The sequence below is a fragment of the Taudactylus pleione genome, unplaced genomic scaffold (assembly GCF_031769625.1).
Source record: "Taudactylus pleione unplaced genomic scaffold, aTauple2 ptg000597l, whole genome shotgun sequence".
NCBI classification, from domain to species: Eukaryota; Metazoa; Chordata; class Amphibia; order Anura; family Myobatrachidae; genus Taudactylus; species Taudactylus pleione.
The window spans coordinates 1,262,340-1,282,786 of NW_028284999.1; the positions used below are offsets into that span (position 1 = coordinate 1,262,340).

The following is a 20,447-nucleotide window of genomic DNA, read 5'->3' on the forward strand; positions in this document are numbered from 1 at the left end:
GTGTGTAACGGTTTGCAGTGTGATGGGGAAACACGGGGAGAGATACTGTGTGTGTGTATAATGGCAGCAGTGTGATGGGGAAACACGGGGAGAGATACTGTGTGTGTATAATGGCTGCAGTGTGAATGGGGAAACACGTGGAGAGATTACTGTGTAATGTAATGGCAGCAGTGTGATGGGGAAACACGGGGAGAGATACTGTGTGTGTAATGGGCAGCAGTCTGATGGGGCACACGGGGAGAGATACAGTGTGTGTGTGTAATGGCAGCAGAGTGATGGGGGAACACGGGGAGAGATACTGTGTGTTTTGTATAATGGCAGCAGTGTGATGGGGGAAACACGGGGATAGATACTGTGTGTGTGTGAAATGGCAGCAGTGTGATAGGGAACACGGGGAGAGTTACTGTGTGTGTATGTAATGGCAGCAGTGTGATGGGGAAACACGGGGAGAGATACTGTGTGTGTAATGGCAGCAGTGTGATGGGGAAACATGGGGAGAGATACTGTGTGTGTATGTAATGGCAGCAGTGTGATGGGGAAACACGGGGAGAGATACTGTGTGTGAATGTAATGGCAGCAGTGTGATGGGGAACACGGGGAGATATACTGTGGGTATAATGGCAGCAATGTGATGGGGAAACACAGGGAGAGATACTGTGTGTGTAATGGCAGCAGTGTGATGGGTAAACACGGGGAGAGATTACTGTTTGTGTAATGGCAGCAGTGTGATGGGGAAACACGGGAGAGATACTGTGTGTGTATAATGGCTGCAGTGTGATGGGGAACACGGGGAGAGATACTGTGTGTGTGTGAAAATGGCAGCAGTGTGATAGGGGAACACGGGGAGAGATACTGTGTGTGTGTAATGGCAAGCAGTGTGATGGGGATCATGGGGAGAGATACTGTGTGTGTATGTAATGGCAGCAGTGTGATGGGGAAACACGGGGAGAGATACTGTGTGTGTAATGGCAGCAGTGTGATGGGGAAACATGGGGAGAGATACTGTGTGTGTATGTAATGGCAGCAGTGTGATGGGGGAACATGGGGAGAGATACTGTGTGTGTATGTAATGGCAGCAGTGAGATGGGGAACACAGGGAGAGATACTGTGTGTGTAAATGGCAGCAGTGTGATGGGGAAACACGGGGAGAGATTACTGTGTGTGTAATGGCAAGCAGTGTGATGGGGAACACGGGGAGAGATACTGTGTGTGTGTGTGTAATGGCAGCAGTGTGATGGGGAAACACAGGGAGAGATACTGTGTGTGTGTTTAATGGCAGCAGTGTGATGGGGAAACACGGGGATAGATACTCTGTGGTGTGTATAATGGCAGCAGTGTGATGGTGAAACACGGGGAGAGATACTGTGTGTGTATTGGCAGCAGTGTGATGGGGAACACGGGGAGAGATACTGTGTGTGTAATGGCAGAAGTGTGATAGGGAACACGGGAGAGAAAACTGTGTGTGTGTGTATAATGGCAGCAGTGTGATGGGGAACACGGGGAGAGATACTGTGTGTGTGTGTGTAATGGCAGCAGTGTGATGGGGAAACACTGGGAGAGATACTGTGTTTGTAATGGCAGCAGTGTGATGGGGAACACAGGGAGAGATACTTTGTGTGTGTAATGGCAGCAGTGTGATGGGGAAAACACAGGGAGGGATACTGTGTGTATAATGGCAGCAATTTGATGGGGAACACGATGGCAGCAATTTGATGGGGAACACGAGGAGAGATACTGTGTGTGTGTAATGGCAGCAGTGTGATGGGGTATCACGGGGAGAGATACTGTGTGTGTGTAATGGCAGCAGTGTGATGGGGAACACGGGGAGAGATACTGTGTGTGTGTGAAATGGCAGCAGTGTGATAGGGAACACGGGGAGAGATACTGTGTGTGTATAATGGCATCAGTGTGATGGGGAACACAGGGAGAGATACTGTGTGTGTATGTAATGGCAGCAGTGTGATGGGGAACACGGGGAGAGATACTGTGTGTGTAATGGCAGCAGTGTGATGGGGAACACAGGGTGAGATACTGTGTGTGTATGTAATGGCAGCAGTGTGATGGGGAACACGGGGAGAGATACTGTGTGTGTAATGGCAGCAGTGTGATGGGGAACATGGGGAGAGATACTGTGTGTGTATGTAATGGCAGCAGTGTGATGGGGAACATGGGGAGAGATACTGTGTGTGTATGTAATGGCAGCAGTGTGATGGGGAACACGGGGAGAGATACTGTGTGTATAATGGCAGCAATGTGATGGGGAACACGGGGAGAGATACTGTGTGTGTAATGGCAGCAGTGTGATGGGGAACACGGGGAGAGATACTGTTTGTGTAATGGCAGCAGTGTGATAGGGAACACGGGAGAGAAACTGTGTGTGTATAATGGCAGCAGTGTGATGGGGAACACGGGGAGAGATACTGTGTGTGTGTGAAATGGCAGCAGTGTGATGGGGAACACGGGGAGAGATACTGTGTGTGTAATGGTAGCAGTGTGATGGGGAACATGGGGAGAGATACTGTGTGTGTATGTAATGGCAGCAGTGTGATGGGGAACATGGGGAGAGATACTGTGTGTGTGTATAATGGCAGCAGTGTGATGGGGAACACGGGGAGAGATACTGTGTTTGTGTATAATGGCAGCAGTGTGATGGGGAACACGGAGAGAGATACTGTGTGTGTGTAATATGGCAGCAGTGTGATGGGGAACATGGGGAGAGATACTGTGTGTGTGTATAATGGCAGCAGTGTGATGGGGAACATGGGGAGAGATACTGTGTGTGTGTATAATGGCAGCAGTGTGATGGGGAACACGGGGAGAGATACTGTGTGTGTGTATAATGGCAGCAGTGTGATGGGGAGCACGGAGAGAGATACTGTGTGTGTATAATGGCAGCAGTGTGATGGGGAACATGGGGAGAGATACTGTGTGTGTAATGACAGCAGTGTGATGGGGAACACGGGGAGAGATGCTGTGTGTGTATAATGGCAGCAGTGTGATGGGGAACATGGGGGGAGATACTGTGTGTGTAATGACAGCAGTGTGATGGAGAACACGGGGAGAGATACTGTGTGTGTGTGTAATGGTTGCAGTGTGATGGGGAACACGGGAGAGATACTGTGTGTGTGTGTAATGGCAGCAGTGTGATGGGGAATACGGGGAGAGATACTGTGTGTGTGTAATGGCAGCAGTGTGATGGGGAACACGGGGAGAGATACTGTGTGTGTATAAAGGCAGCAGTGTGATGGGGAACACGGGGAGAGATACTGTGTGTGTGTATAATGGCAGCAGTGTGATGGGGAACACGGGGAGAGATACTGTGTGATTAATGGCAGCAGTGTGATGGGGAACACGGGGAGATATACTGTGTGTGTGTGTATAATGGCAGCAGTGTGATGGGGAACACGGGGAGAGATACTGTGTGTGTAATGGCAGCAGTGTGATGGGGAACACGGGGAGAGATACTGTGTGTGTGTAATGGCAGCAGTGTGATGGGGAACACGGGGAGAGATACTGTGTGTGTGTATAATGGCAGCAGTGTGATGGGGAATACGTGGAGAGATACTGTGTGTGTGTAATGGCAGCAGTGTGATGGGGAACATTGGGAGAGATACTGTGTGTGTGTAATGGCAGTAGTGTGATGGGGAACATTGGGAGAGATACTGTGTGTGTGTGTAATGGCAGCAGTGTGATGGGGAACATTGGGAGAGATACTGTGTGTGTGTAATGGCAGCAGTGTGATGGGGAACATTGGGAGAGATACTGTGTGTGTGTGTAATGGCAGCAGTGTGATGGGAAACACAGGGAGAGATACTGTGTATGTGTGTAATGGCAGCAGTGTGATGGGGAATACGTGGAGAGATACTGTGTGTGTGTAATGGCAGCAGTGTGATGGGGAACATTGGGAGAGATACTGTGTGTGTGTGTAATGGCAGCAGTGTGATGGGAAACACGGGGAGAGATACTGTGTGTGTGTAATGGCAGCAGTGTGATGGGGCACACGGGTAGAGATTCTGTGTGTGTGTAATGGCAGCAGTGTGATGGGGAACATGGGGAGAGATACTGTGTGTGTATGTAATGGCAGCAGTGTGATGGGGAACATGGGGAGTGATACTGTGTGTGTATGTAATGGCAGCAGTGTGATGGGGAACACGGGGAGAGATACTGTGTGTGTGTGTAATGGCAGCAGTGTGATGGGGAACACGGGGAGAGATACTGTGTGTGTATAATGGCAGCATTGTGATGGGGAACACGGGGAGAGATACTGTGTGTTTGTATAATGGCAGCAGTGTGATGGGGAACATGGGGAGAGATACTGTGTGTGTGTATAATGGCAGCAGTGTGATGGGGAACATGGGGAGAGATACTGTGTGTGTGTATAATGGCAGCAGTGTGATGGGGAACACGGGAGAGATACTGTGTGTGTGTATAATGGCAGCAGTGTGATGGGGAACATGGGGAGAGATACTGTGTGTGTAATGACAGCAGTGTGATGGGGAACACGGGGAGAGATACTGTGTGTGCATAATGGCAGCAGTGTGATGGGGAACATGGGGAGAGATACTGTGTGTGTAATGACAGCAGTGTGATGGAGTACACGGGGAGAGATACTGTGTGTGTGTGTAATGGCAGCAGTGTGATGGGGAACATGGGGAGAGATACTGTGTGTGTATAAAGGCAGCAGTGTGATGGGGAACACGGGGAGAGATACTGTGTGTGTGTATAATGGCAGCAGTGTGATGGGGAACACGGGGAGAGATACTGTGTGATTAATGGCAGCAGTGTGATGGGGAACACGGGGAGAGATACTGTGTGTGTAATGGCAGCAGTGTGATGCGGAACATTGGGAGAGATACTGTGTGTGTGTAATGGCAGCAGTGTGATGGGGAACATTGGGAGAGATACTGTGTGTGTGTGTAATGGCAGCAGTGTGATGGGAAACACGGGGAGAGATACTGTGTATGTGTATAATAGCAGCAGTGTGATGGGGAACACGGGGAGATATACTGTGTGTGTGTAATGGCAGCAGTGTGATGGGGCACACGGGTAGAGATTCTGTGTGTGTGTAATGGCAGCAGTGTGATGGGGAACATGGGGAGAGATACTGTGTGTGTATGTAATGGCAGCAGTGTGATGGGGAACATGGGGAGTGATACTGTGTGTGTATGTAATGGCAGCAGTGTGATGGGGAACACAGGGAGAGATACTGTGTGTGTGTAATGGCAGCATTGTGATGGGGAACACGGGGAGAGATACTGTGTGTGTGTATAATGGCAGCAGTGTGATGGGGAACACGTGGAGAGATACTGTGTGTGTATAATGGCAGCAGTGTGATGGGGAACACGGGGAGAGATACTGTGTCTGTGTAATGGAAGCAGTGTGATGGGGAACACAGGGAGAGATACTGTGTGTGTGTATAATGGCAGCAGTGTGATGGGGAACACGTGGAGAGATACTGTGTGTGTATAATGGCAGCAGTGTGATGGGGAACACGGGGAGAGATACTGTGTGTGTATAATGGCAGCAGTGTGATGGGGAACACGGGGAGAGATACTGTGTGTGTGTGTAATGGCAGCAGTGTGATGGGAACACGGGGAGAGATACTGTGTGTGTGTAATGGCAGCAGTGTGATGGGGAACACGGGGAGAGATACTGTGTGTGTGTATAATGGCAGCAGTGTGATGGGGAACACGGGGAGAGATACTGTGTGTGTGTAATGGCAGCAGTGTGATGGGGAACACGGGTAGAGATACTGTGTGTGTAATGGCAGCAGTGTGATGGGGAACACGGGAGAGATACTGTGTGTGTATAATGGCAGCAGTGTGATGGGAACACGGGGAGAGATACTGTGTGTGTGTGTAATGGCGGCAGTGTGATGGGAACACGGGGAGAGATACTGTGTATGTGTGTAATTTTAGCAGTGTGATGGGGAACACGGGGAGAGATACTGGGCCTCATTCAGAGGCGGTCGGAGGATGCAAGCGGTCGCTCAGAAACTGGGCGGCCACTTGCATCCTGACCGCCCGCCTCTGTTGCGGTCGTTCGGCTGTGGGTTAACACCCACAGCTCTAACGACTACTCTGGTGATGGTCGCGATGGTCAGAGACCATCGCGACCATCGGGGCTTACGACGAGACCCTAGGGTAGGGTCTCACTTGTCGTAAACCCTGGAGAGCTTCTGGCTCTGTCAGAGAAGGAAGCTCTCCACTGACTTCACTTGTGATGTCTGTGGGGCCTCCCCCAAACGGCAGACGTTCCCATGGGAACGCCTCCGTTTGAGCTGCCACCCCCCCGGCCCGCCTTCCAAACGGGGCGAGCTGTCAATCTTCATCGACAGCTCACCCCCTTTGGAAAGAGACCCGCTACGACCGGCGCTGTCGGTCGTAGCGGGTCTCACGCATGCTCATGAGGGAGCCGGCTCCCTCATGCGCATGCGCACTGGCAAAACATCGAGGCGGTCGTACACCGTACGGCTGCCTCTGAATAAGGGGCCTGATTCAGAGCCACTCATAAGCGGCAGCTCGTTCGCTCCGAGCGATGTTTGCCAAACTGCGCATGCGTACGGATCGTTATACGCATGCGCGACCCAGTCAGTGCGGTCGAAATTCATGTGCTCACAAAATAGCGAATGCCTGATAATTTGAGTGACAGGATGAGGCGTATGTGGGTGGTAACAGGGGAAGGTGCTTGAAAACGGGGAGTGGAGATCCGTTCGCAGGCGTGCTTAAAGGTCAAAACGGGCGTTTTAGGGGTGTGCATATTTAAAACTGCAGCGTATTTGACCACGTCACTGGGGTTTTTTTTAGCCAGAACTGCTCGCAAAATTGTGGTAGCAAAAACCAACCACAAGAATAGCGAGCAGCTCATACCCTGTTCGATGTACTCGATTAATCTAATAAATAGCGGACATGACGTAGGATGCGAGCGGCCAGGGGGCGTTTTTATCAAATAAACGAGCGCATGTTTTGTTCGCTCGTTCAGACATGGAGGTGGCAACAGACCGCAAGGAGCATACAGTTCATTTGAATAGCCACCCCCTTTTTCTGAACGAGCGAGCGCTAATTGCGAGCGGCTCTGAATGAGGGCCAAGGTCCACTGTGTGTGTGTGTAATGGCAGCAATTTGATGGGGAACACGGGGAGAGATACTGTGTGTGTAATGGCAGCAGTGTGATGGGGAACACGTGGAGAGATACTGTGTGTTTAATGGCAGCAGTGTGATGGGGAACACGGGGAGAGATACTGTGTGTTTAATGGCAGCAGTGTGATGGGGAACACGGGGAGAGATACTGTGTGTGTGTGTAATGGCAGCAGTGTGATGGGAAACACGGGGAGAGATACTGTGTGTGTGTAATGGCAGCAGTGTGATGGGGAACACGGGGAGAGATACTGTGTGTGTGTGATGGGGAACACGGGGAGAGATATTGTGTGTGTGTAATGGCAGCAGTGTGATGGGAACATGGGGAGAGATACTGTGTGTGTATAATGGCAGCAGTGTGATCCCACCTAGCCCCTCATCATACTGTACTAGGAACATCCTGGATACCACCTAGCCCCCATTACTAGGAACATCCTGGATACCACCTAGCCCCCCATCATACTGTACTAGGAATGTCCCGGATCCCACCCAGCCCCCCATCATACTGTACTAGGAACATCCTGGATACCACCCAGCCCCCCATCATACTGTACTAGGAACATCCCGGATCCCACCTAGCCCCCCATCATACTGTAATAGTAACGTCCTGGATCCCACCTAGCCCCCCATCATACTGTACTTGGAACGTCCTGGATCCCACCTAGCCCCCCATCATACTGTACTTGGAACGTCCTGGATCCCACCTAGCCCCCATCATACTGTACTAGGAACATCCTGGATACCACCCAGCCCCCCATCATACTGTACTAGGAACATCCCGGATCCCACCTAGCCCCCCATCATACTGTAATAGTAACGTCCTGGATCCCACCTAGCCCCCCATCATACTGTACTTGGAACGTCCTGGATCTCACCTAGCCCCCCATCATACTGTACTTGGAATGTCCTGGATCCCACCTAGCCCCCATCATACTGTACTAGGAACAACCTGGATACCACCTAGCCCCCCATCATACTGTACTAGGAACGTCCCGGATCCCACCTAGCCCCCCATCATACTGTACTAGGAACATCCTGGATACCACCTAGCCCCCCATCATACTGTACTATTAACATCCTGGATTCCACCTAGCCCCCCTTCATACTGTGCTAGGAACATCCTGGATACCACCTACCCCCCATCATACTGTACTAGGAACATCCTGGATACCACCTAGCCCCCCATCATACTGTACTAGGAACATCCTGGATACCACCTAGCCCCCCCATCATACTGTACTAGGAACGTCCTGGATACCACCTAGCCCCCCATCATACTGTACTAGGAATGTCCCGGATCCCACCCAGCCCCCCATCATACTGTACTAGAAACATCCTGGATACCATCTAGCCCCCCATCATACTGTTCTAGGAACGTCCTGGATACCACCTAGCCCCCATCATACTGTACTAGGAACATCCTGGATACCACCTAGCCCCCCATCATACTCTACTAAGAACATCCTGGATACCACCTTGCCCCCCCATCATACTGTACTAGGAACGTCCTGGATACCACCTAGCCCCCCATCATACTGTACTAGGAACGTCCCGGAAACCACCTTGCCCCCCATCATACTGTACTAGGAACATCCTGCATACCACCTAGCCCCCCATCATACTGTACTAGGAACTTCCTGGATACTACCTAGCCCCCCATCATACTGTACTAGGAACGTCCTGGATACTACCTAGCCCCCCATCATACTGTACTAGGAACGTCCCGGATACCACTTAGCCCCCCATTAGGAGATCAGAAATTGAGGTAGAGATGTGTGGCGCTCAGTTAAGTTCCAGAATAATATTCACAATAAGTTGCTGAGAAAGTCCAAGGTTCTTTGGTCCTGTTATCATAATTCGGATCCTCCCAGCAGTCAGTCAGATTTCTTCTCCCAATGCCACAAACAACGGAAATTATCTTATATATCATGTTGTTTACACTGGCATGCACCTAGTAATGGAATTAAAATCGCAAAGGACAGCTCGCCCAATGAGAACTGTTCTTTGCGATAGACGGAGTTCCGGGTTAATGACCCAGATCCCTCTGTGCATGCCCGGTATGACGTGGGAGCTGAGGGTTGTGCTGAGCACACTGTGATAAGAAGCCCATAGGCATCTATTGGGCAGTGCCATCTGCAGATTGCGTTGCTTACTGGGTCCAAGCTCCAGAATGTATCAAATTCTGGTTTTCAGAGTTTTCACCACATTTCAGGCTTTAGTACATCCCGCCCTTATCCCTCTTACATTGGATTCTCAGGCTACATCAGTCTCTTTTGTATCCATAGATTCTTTCTTGAGAATTTATAATCAGTGGGAATATATACACCGTAATCTGTCACCTCAGCCCACACTTTGGCCAAAGTCAGCCGTGTGAAAAACTATTCCCCCATAAACAGCTCAAACCCAATGACATTCGCTTTTTGACAGATCACTGGGGACTGATGTAGACAGAGTACGGGATATATATTCCCACTGATGATACAAGAGAGGCTGATGTAGCCTGAGAATCCAATGTAAGGGGGCTATGACACCTAAAGTCCAAGATTATACGATTTAAAGAGTATACAAAGATTTCTGTTGTTTCTGGCATTGGAAGAGAAATCCTGACTGTGGTTCTTATTGTACAGGTGACAGCATGAGGAATAAATTCTATTTATTGTATGTATTCCCCCCCATCAGGGAATAAGGATAAATTCTGCATTCAGATGAAACATAATATATGCAGAGCATGTTTTTTAGTTTCATACATTGACCTTTATGTCTGGCTGTGGTTTTCGGCAGAGCAGATGGCTATTAGTGTACAGCGTGTAATGTAATGTTGGCGCATATTATAGATTGGCTCTCACAGCAAGAGCCTTGCCCAGCCCTAGGGTCATACTGACATATTACTAATTTATCTTATTAGCAGATTTTATACTAAACATTGACCTATTCCCAACGTTCTCCCCTACATGTGCTATCACAGTAACTAACAAATTGTCTTTTCTTCTAATCCAAGGGACTTGAGTCGTTCCGACTCTGATTCATCCATCCCCTACATGGGGGAGCAACGAGTCCGCTCCAAAATCCCCAATGCCAAAGTCTTGTCCACCGAAGCCGATACACCATCTCCTGGTGCAGAGTCCAAACTCAACCACTCCAAGATCATACGTATCCTACAACTGGCAGCCAAGAAGAGCCCGGGAGAAGAGGACAGCGGCACTACAGGAGGGGAGAATGACGCAAGCTATGCCAAGAAGAAGCTGAAACTGAATATCTTCAAAAAGCCAAAGAAATAACAGACATGGTTTGTCCTTGTAGAGCAAAGGAACACAGTGAGGTGAGGAGCGAAATCACTTCCGTTGTTATCTTTGTCATCCTCCAATTAGATGATATATGCAGAATTATGAAGGTGGAGGGGTGGGAGCCAGGACCTGCTCATTATCCCATTCCTTTCCCCTTACAAAGACCTTGCACGTACAATCAATGCACTATTTATACACAGGAGGGGAGGGAAGGGGACAGGCTGTTCATCCTCGTATTTATTTTGGGGACCCTGGCTGATCACACTTCCCTGCTTCACCTCTCCCCTCCCCCCAGTTAGGAGCCTTCTCGCTTTGCTATGCGTGGCTTTTGGGAAGTCTTCTCCCTTTGCCACCAGACAAAAGCCTCCTATGAGGGCATTGACAGCTTTTACTAGGGAAGGGATGTGGGTCATTGAGTTTTATTATGAGGGGATGTTTGTATGATTTACCTTTTTTAGTTCCTTTTGTTTTTTTTTCCTGTACTTCGATGGGCATGTATGAGGGGCCGCTCAAGTCAAAATTACAGCTTTCTGGATATGTCATATACCTAAGTTATTGCTTTCTGGATATGACGTATGCTGGAATGGATATGACGTATGCTGGAATGGATATGACGTATGATGGAATGGATATGACTTATGATGGAATGAATATGAGGTATGCTGGAATGGATATGAGGTATGATGGAATGGATATGAGGTATGATGGAATGGATATGAGGTATGATGGAATGGATATGAGGTATGCTGGAATGGATATGAGGTATGATGGAATGGATGTGACGTATGCTGGAATGGATGTGACGTATGTTGGAATGGATGTGACGTATGATGGAATGGATGTGACGTATGCTGGAATGGATATGAGGTATGATGGAATGGATATGAGGTATGCTGGAATGGATATGAGGTATGATGGAATGGATATGACGTATGCTGGAATGGATGTGACGTATGTTGGAATGGATGTGACGTATGATGGAATGGATGTGACGTATACTGGAATGGATATGAGGTATGATGGAATGGATATGAGGTATGCTGGAATGGATGTGACGTATGCTGGAATGGATATGAGGTATGCTGGAATGGATATGACGTATGCTGGAATGGATATGAGGTATGCTGGAATGGATATGAGGTATGATGGAATGGATATGAGGTATGCTGGAATGGATATGAGGTGTGATGGAATGGATATGACGTATGATGGAATGGATATGACGAATGCTGGAATGGATATGAGGCATACTGGAATGGATATGAGGTATGATGGAATGGATGTGACGTATGCTGGAATGGATATGACGTATGATGGAATGGATATGACGAATGCTGGAATGGATATGAGGTATACTGGAATGGATATGAGGTATGATGGAATGGATATGAGGTATACTGGAATGGATATGAGGTATGATGGAATGGATATGAGGTATGCTGGAATGGATATGAGGTATGATGGAATGGATATGAGGTATGATGGAATGGATATGAGGTATGATGGAATGGATATGAGGTATGATGGAATGGATATGAGGTATGATGGAATGGATATGAGGTATGATGGAATGGATATGACGAATGCTGGAATGGATATGAGGTATACTGGAATGGATATGAGGTATGATGGAATGGATATGAGGTATGATGGAATGGATATGAGGTATGATGGAATGGATATGACATATGATGTAATGGATGTGACGTATGATGGAATGGATATGACGTATGATGGAATGGATATGACGTATGCTGGAATGGATATAACAGAGGTTCCAAAACTGTTTTGAGTCACGGCGCCCTTGAGTATCAGCATTGTTTTCTTGGCACCCCTAAGCCAAAGTTTTTTGTTGAGAAATTCAGAAAAAAATGTAGTGAAGTAGAACAGCAATATAAATGGTGCTGACCTGTCATCCTTAGATTTGGTTATATAGTGGTGGACAGGTTTGAGTTCTGTTTGCGCACATATATACATTACATTGACCATAAAGAATTTGATTTGGTGCTGGACCACCAACCTGAGGCACCCCTGCAAGTGTCCCGAGGCACCCCAGGGTGCTGCGGCGCAGAGTTTGGGAACCACTTGTCTATAACATATACTGGAAAAGCACATGACAGTGCCAGCCAATCACAGCTCTCCTATGTAAGCAGGGCTGGTGGGAAGGAAGAGCAGGAGTACAGTATGGCAGAGCTGTAAAGTGGAGGTGAGTGCTCTCACCATAGTGGTGTAATAACTGATGCTGGTAATGTAACACATAACTACTACTACATGTACTATTGGTTACAGCTGCAGATAGGAGACTGCCTCTATTCAGCTTTCTCCTATAAAGAGGGTGCTCCTGCTTCTGCAGGCAAGTTTCTATTAGTGATACTTCCACTTTCCTTTCTGCTCCTCATTCTCTCTTAGCTGTCTCCTTACTACTTACTCTCCTTCTCTTCTTTCCCTATGTCTATCTTCTTCCCAGTACCCCAGGTCCCTGCTTATGTTATAGAGAGTGTCCTGACTCCCAGCAAGATGGCTCGTTTTCCCTGTATTCCCCTATTGTCTGGCTAGATGTACTGTTACTGTATGCAGGCTGCTGGGTCAGGGGGTTATAGTCTGCCACAATCAGCAGTAGGCTGTGGTTCTCATTTCCCAGATATATCAAGTCTGGTTATAACACTCACATGGCTTCATGTATTTATTTAGTGCCTATATAGATACTGTATGTGTATGTCTACATATCTTTCTATGTCTAGGGGTTTATATTATATGTTTATGTATCTGTAGATTTATAAATATATAGGTTTATGTGTATTATTCTTATGTGGTTTGTTGATTGGTGCATGTGTCTGTGTATTGCTGTGTGTATAGTTGGGATGTTTCATATGTCTGTACAGTGTATGTATATAGGTATTACTTTCATGTGTCAGTGCGGGGCTTAGTCTGTATCTGCCATGGGCTTAGCACATGGGTATGGCGCTGCCGGATGCTGATTGTCATGTGTTATGCTTTACGTATACACGTCATGGATTCATGTGATAACTCAGGCTGTGATATAATAACTTGGGCGTGGTATAATTGATGCATAGCATTCTGTGTTTGTCATACTGAATGTTTTTCCTTATGTATGAGTACAGTTTTTTGTGGATAGGCGGATGCGCAGGGCTTCATTGGTACGTGCCGCGCTATTATGTTTATACAGGGTTTTTGCCTTAACTCGGTGAGGTGTTAGTTAAATTCCTAAACACATGTGCTCAGCGTTTCATTCTCTAGCACGGATGGCGTAATGGTTAGCATTACTGCTTAGCGCCGCATTGGTCTGGTTAGCTTTATCACTAGGGGTTTTGTCATTTGTTAATTTTCTGTTCCTGGGATAACTTTTATTTGCTGAGATATTAGCCTAGAGCTGATGCCGCCAGTTCCCAATTATTTTAATTTACCGCTGTCCTGTTATATTCTTATTTTCATACGGCCTTTGTCATTTCCTTTTCAGGCACGTTATTAGGTGAGATAGATTAATTAATTTGCGTTACGGTGTTATAAATCTATGGTCGGAGGTCATTCAAGAATTTTCACTGACTTCAAAATAACCTTCAGGCTGTGTGTATAAGGTGTATATGAAACATAAATGATTTTCATGTATGTAGACAAACTTTTTTTCATGCACAAAATTATTGAATTTTTTTTGTATAAAATGACCTGTAAGCTGTGTGTGTATATAAGGTGTATAGAATGAGCTGCAGGCTGTGTGTGTATAAGGTGTATAGAATGAGCTGCAGGCTGTGTGTGTATAAGGTGTATAGAATGAGCTGCAGGCTGTGTGTGTATAAGGTGTATAGAATGAGCTGCAGGCTGTGTGTATAAGGTGTATATAATGATCTGCAGGCTGTGTGTATGTATAAGGTGTATATAATGATCTGCAGGCTGTGTGTATGTATAAGGTGTATAGAATGAGCTGCAGGCTGTGTATAAGGTATATATAATGAGCTGCAGGCTGTGTGTGTATATAAGGTGTATATAAAGAGCTGCAGGCTGTTTGTGTATAAGGTGTATAGAATGAGCTGCAGGCTTTGTGTGTATAAGGTGTATATAATGAGCTGCAGGCTGTGTGTGTATAAGGTGTATAGAATGAGCTGCAGGCTGTGTATAAGGTATATATAATGAGCTGCAGGCTGTGTGTGTATATAAGGTGTATATAAAGAGCTGCAGGCTGTTTGTGTATAAGGTGTATAGAATGAGCTGCAGGCTTTGTGTGTATAAGGTGTATAGAATGAGCTGCAGGGTGTGTATGTGTATAAAGTGTATAGAATGAGCTGCAGGCTGTGTGTGTATAAGGTGTATAGAATGAGCTGCAGGTTGTGTGTGTGTATAAGGTGTATAGAATGAGCTACAGGCTGTGTGTATAAGGTGTATATAATGACCTGCAGGCTGTGTGTGTGTGTGTATAAGGTGTATAAAATGAGCTGCAGGCTGTGTGTGTATATAAGGTGTATAGAATGAGCTACAGGCTGTGTGTGTGTATAAGGTGTATAGAATGAGCTGCAGGCTGTGTGTGTGTATAAGGTGTATAGAATGAGCTGCAGGCTGTGTGTGTGTATAAGGTGTATAGAATGAGCTGCAGGCTGTGTGTGTGTATAAGGTGTATAGAATGAGCTGCAGGCTGTGTGTGTATATAAGGTGTATAGAATGAGCTGCAGGCTGTGTGTATAAGGTGTATATAATGATCTGCAGGCTGTGTGTGTATAAGGGGTATATAATGAGCTGCAGGCTGTGTGTATATTTGGGCCCTATTCCCATGATATCTCATTATGGTACGCACATATTCCAAAATACGGAATATTCCGATATCCAAAATACCCCTGGTCCCAAGCATTTTGGATATGGGAGACTCAACCTGTAGTAAAGAAATAAATAACTGGCTTTCTGCATCTACACCTGTCCTCTATACTCCTTTCCACCATTCAGTGCCACTCTCTGGTCTATGTACAATGCTACATTTTGGGTTTCTATCTGTTTGCTCCTTTTTCCTATGTCTCATGGGGCAGAATTTTCGAAGTAGCGGCTTCTGTGATTCATACTGATTACGTTTGCCCATGATTATTGTATAAGGATGTTTCTACTTCAGGGTCCATAGGGGTCCACAGGGTGACCTTGGGGTATAGCTGGATCCTGGATCCTCGGGCACCACGGAGTTAAAGCTTTTAGCTGCTCCCAGGATGCACTTGGGTCCAACCTCCCCTATACCCCGCCCCCGAGCCACAGGCACCTCAGTTTTAGATGGTGCCCGGCCGGAGTCAGGTCACCCTGCGGGGGGGGGCTGCAGGAGCAGCCCCCTAAAGCTTTTTATTTAACTAGGTTAAATTTATTTTTACATTAGTTTTTTTTTTTTTTTCTCCAGAGCGGCAGCGCTGGGCTGTCTGTAAGACGCCCATGCTGCCGCTCCTTCTCCCTGCTGGCGCCGCGACGCCAGCACTGAACTGGGGATTGCGGCGGGGGAAGCCAGAGTCTGTACTAGCCGGACTCTGGCTTCCCCCGGGACTGCTGCCGGAAGACGCCGGGGAGATCAGGTAAGCCGCGCACCGCTGATTAGCGGCAGTGCGCGGGTAATGCCTTTCATATGCAGTCCCATGCCCCCGGTCTAGGGGACAGACCGGGGGCGCTAGCGGTGGCGGCGGGCCCCCCCTCCATCGGAGGCATACCCCGCCAGACCACTAGACCACCAGGGTAATTAAGCGGCAAGCGGGATGCCGCAACCTTGGGGGTTAAATATGCTAGCCAGGGGAGGAAGCCTTCCCTGTCAGTGGCTCCTCCCCTCAGCTCAGCGCGCCTTTCAGCTCGGAGTCTGGCGTCGCTGAGCTGCAGCTACTCGGGCCACTCCTCCTCTGAGGTCTCCAGCGGCCATTTTCTTACTGGCAGCGTGGATACTCTCAGGGAGCACGCGGACCGGTCCCCCTGTGTACCTCTCCCCCGATCAAGGACAGTGTACACAGCACTATAGCCCTCCCAGACACTGAATTTGGGAGGGTGATTGTAGTGGAAAGGTGCAGTGAGTATATCTTCCTGCATGGTATGTGACTTTTGCTAGTGCTGCCTGTCTGTGTCTTTTTTCTACTTACTGTCAGCCTGTACCTATCCCTTTCCTTCTCCTACAAGCCCTACAGGTGTGCGGGGGAAGGGTGTTTCTACTGACCTCACCTATATAGATCACGTATTTGTGAGGTCCGTCACATACAGTTGTGTGCTACACGGTGCCATATTGTGGGCTGTTGTTCAGCACACTGGTGAGTGCGCACGTTTTCTTCCTAAGTCATGTCTGAGGAGGAGATTGAGCACTCCGGGGCTCCAGCATTGTTCTCCTGCAGGCGCTGTTCTGCAGGAGTGGATAGGGAGGATTTGTCACAGGACGGCCTGTGCGGACGGTGCCAGGCGGTCCCTGGTACGTCTAAACCTCCCATTTCGCAGGAGCCACCATGGGTGATGTTTTCCCAGATGCTGGTGTCCATCGCGGACCGTCTGTCGGTCCCGACTGCCGCCCCTACTAGGGCGTTGCCCCAGCCTGCCATCCCCCATTCCCCGGGTGTCCCACAATTATTGCAGACTCCCCCGGGGTCTCAGCCTGTTGGTCCCTATGCGGGGTTGCCAATGTATATTCAGTCCACCCCTGTGGCACAGCCGGCTGTGGTGCCGTTTCAGGCTCCTGTGACAGCTCCTCCACCCTGGGTGGATGCGCTTTCCCACACTGTCCAAGATTTGGCGGCAGCATCTTCGGCTTTTCAGTCGATGTTGCGCAGTGACGTGCCCTCCAGGGCGTCTAAACGCTCAGTCATGGCACAGGCTGCGCATCTTTCGGATTCTGAGGGGTTCTCGGATGATGGTGAGGTACAGGATGACTCAGCCTCAGATGCCTCAGTCCAGGAGGTAGACACTAAGTCTTCCATCAATGTGCGGGCTCTGGTTAAGGCAGTGCGGGCTATTCTTCTGATTGAGGATGAGGCACCCGCTCCCAAGTCAAGGTATCCTAGTTTTAAAAAAGCTAAGGTTACTTCTACAGCGTTCCCCTTGTCTGATCAGTTGACTGATCACATGGCGGTGGCCTGGCAGACGCCCAGTAAGCGTTTCCTGCCACAGAAACGCTTGGCGTCCAATTATCCATTCCCGGAAGCGCATTGTAAGAAATGGGAAACTCCGCCTGCAGTCGATTCCCATGTAACACGAGCTCATCAGGAGTGCTACTTTGCCATTGCCGTCTATATCCTCGCTGAAGGATCCTACGGACAGGAAGGTGGAGACTTGTCTAAAGTCTATTTATTCTCTCTCAGGGGCTGTAGCCCGGCCGTCCATGGCCATCTCCTGGGTGGCCAAGGCCATTGAGGGGTGGGCCAACGCCTTGGAGGACACGTTTACGGATGAATCTCCGGACGTCCAGAGGGCGTTGTTAGGACAGATGAGAGATGCCGCCTCCTACATTGGAGAAGCATCTTTGGATGCTAGCCTGTTGACCTCTAGGGTTTCGGCGGCAGCAGTGTCTGCTCGTAGATCCTTGTGGTTGCGGTCTTGGAGAGCAGACGCGGATTCAAAGAAAGGCTTGGAGGCCTTACCTTTTAATGGGGAATTACTATTTGGTCCGGACCTGGACAAAATAGTAGATACCCTGGCAAAATCCAAGTCAGCCTTCCTCCCTTCAGCTACTACACCTGCTAAGGTCCGGAGCTCGGCGTTTCATTCCTTTTGGGTTCAGGGCAAGGCAAAGGGTCAGTCCTTCCCGAGGCAGTCCGCACCCAAGACCGCCTCAAAGCCAAAGAAGCAAGCCTGGAGTGCTAGGCGCCCTTCTTCCAAGCCAGAAGATAAGCCTTCTGCGTGATGGGACGGGCCTCCCTCTGGGGGACCCCAGAGTGGGAGGCCGATTTCTTCAATTCGCCCAGTGCTGGCACAATACTACCACGGATGCCTGGGTGCGAGAAGTGGTCTCCCAGGGGTACGCCCTGTCTTTTCGGCACAGGCCGTCTTGCCAGTTTTTTTGCACAAGTCCTTCTCAGGACAAAACCAAGGCCTTGCAGGTTCAGGAAGCCATAGAGGCCTTGCTGACGGCGGGGGTCATTATACCCGTACCACAGTCTCAACGTGGGATGGGGTATTACTCTACGCTGTTTCTGGTGCAGAAACCCAATGGCTCTCATCGCCCCATCCTCAATTTGAAGTCCCTGAACAGGTTTCTCAGGGTTCCCAAATTCAGGATGGAAACTTTGCGTTCCATCATACTGGCGATGGAACCGGGGGATTATATGGTCTCCCTGGATATCCAGGACGCCTACCTCCATGTGCCTATAGCAACATCGCACCAACGGTTTCTGCGGTTTGCTATTCTCCACAACCATTACCAATTCAGGGCTCTACCCTTTGGTCTCTCCACGGCACCAAGGGTATTTACCAAGGTGATGGCGGTCATGGCGGCTCACCTTCGGAGCCAGGGGATACGGTTGCTACCGTATCTAGACGACCTCCTCTTGCTGGCAAGCTCCCCGGAGGTACTGATCCAGCATCTCCACCTGACGGTCGCTTGTCTACAGGCGCACGGCTGGTTGATCAACTGGAAGAAATCCTCCCTCATCCCATCACAACGGATGGTTCATTTGGGGGCCCTGCTGGACTCTCGTCAGCAATGGATTTTTCTGACTCCAGAGAAGGTCTCCTCCTTACAGCTGCGGATTCACAGTTGTCTGAGCAGTGGCAGAGTGTCGGTGCACTCAGCGATGAGAGTTTTGGGGTCCATGGTGTCGGCATTCGACATGGTGGAGTTTGCCCAGTTCCATTCCAGGCCCCTGCAGGGGCTGATTCTTTCAGAATGGAACGGATTGCCACACAGGATCCGCTCTCAGATGCTGGTGTTGTCCTCGGAGGTGCGTCTGTTCCTAGCCTGGTGGCTGCAGACAGCGCATCTCCTGGAGGGGCGCCCCTTTTGGATCCCGGAATGGGTTCTGCTCACGACAGATGCCAGTCTCCGGGGTTGGGGGGCGGTGACAGGCTCCTTGTCACTTCAGGGTCGTTGGTCGGCGGAGGAAGCGATTCTTCCCATCAACATCCTGGAACTGCGGGCAGTATACAGAGCCCTGCAGTCGTCCGGCACCGCTCTTCACGGAAGGGCCGTTCAGGTGCAGTCAGACAACGCCACCACGGTGGCGTACATCAATCACCAGGGAGGGACTCGCAGTCGAGCTGCGATGTCGGAGGTGTCCCGCGTCCTGGCTTGGGCGGAGCGCTATCTTCCAGCTCTCTCGGCAGTTTTCATCCCAGGAGTCCTCAATTGGGAGGCAGACTTCCTCAGCCGTTACGATGTGCATCCCGGGGAATGGTCGCTTCATCCAGAGGTATTCCAACTACTCGTGGACAAGTGGGGGCTGCCAGAGCTGGACCTGATGGCGTCCCGTTACAATCACAAGCTGCCTGTGTACGGGTCAAGGACAAGGGACGCAGGGGCAAGTCTGATAGACGCGCTGTCGGTGAAATGGGTGTTTCAACTGGCTTACTTGTTCCCTCCGATATCTCTGCTGCCTCGGGTCCTGCGCAAGTTCAAACAGGATGGAGGCACACTGATCCTGGTGGCCCCAGCGTGGCCCAGAAGGCCGTGGTACTCCGATCTGCGGAGCCTGTCCATCGACGCTCCGTACCTCCTACCTCAACGGCGGGACCTGTTGTCTCAGGGGCCCTGTCTTCACCCGGATCTGGGTCGACTATCTTTGACGGCGTGGCTCTTGAGACAGCCGTCCTGAGGTCTTGGGGCTTTTCTAGCTCCGTTATTACCACCATGCTGAGGGCGCGCAAGCCTGCTTCCGCGAGGATCTATCACAGAGTGTGGCACACTTACTTTCAGTGGTGCGAGGCCAGAAACTATGATCCCCAGGTGTTCCGAGTTTCGCGTATTCTGGCTTTCCTTCAGTCCGGTTTGGACTTAGGATTACGTCTTTCTTCACTGAAGGTACATGTGTCTGCTCTGTCGGTGTGGTTCCAGCGCAGGATCGCTGCTATGCCGGACGTACACACCTTT

The 20,447-nt window shown here is 49.5% G+C and overlaps 1 protein-coding gene across 1 annotated transcript in view; it reads left to right on the forward strand.

The window, feature by feature from the left end:
• Positions 1–20,447, forward strand: part of LOC148480777 (low-density lipoprotein receptor-related protein 1-like) — a 363,634-nt gene that overhangs the window by 336,968 nt on the left and 6,219 nt on the right. Inside the window, exon 22 of the mRNA XM_088453863.1 lies at positions 10,135–10,455. Within this exon, the coding sequence (XP_088309989.1) occupies positions 10,135–10,414 (280 nt within the window). The 3' untranslated portion in view covers positions 10,415–10,455. The remainder of the gene's footprint in view (positions 1–10,134; positions 10,456–20,447) is intronic.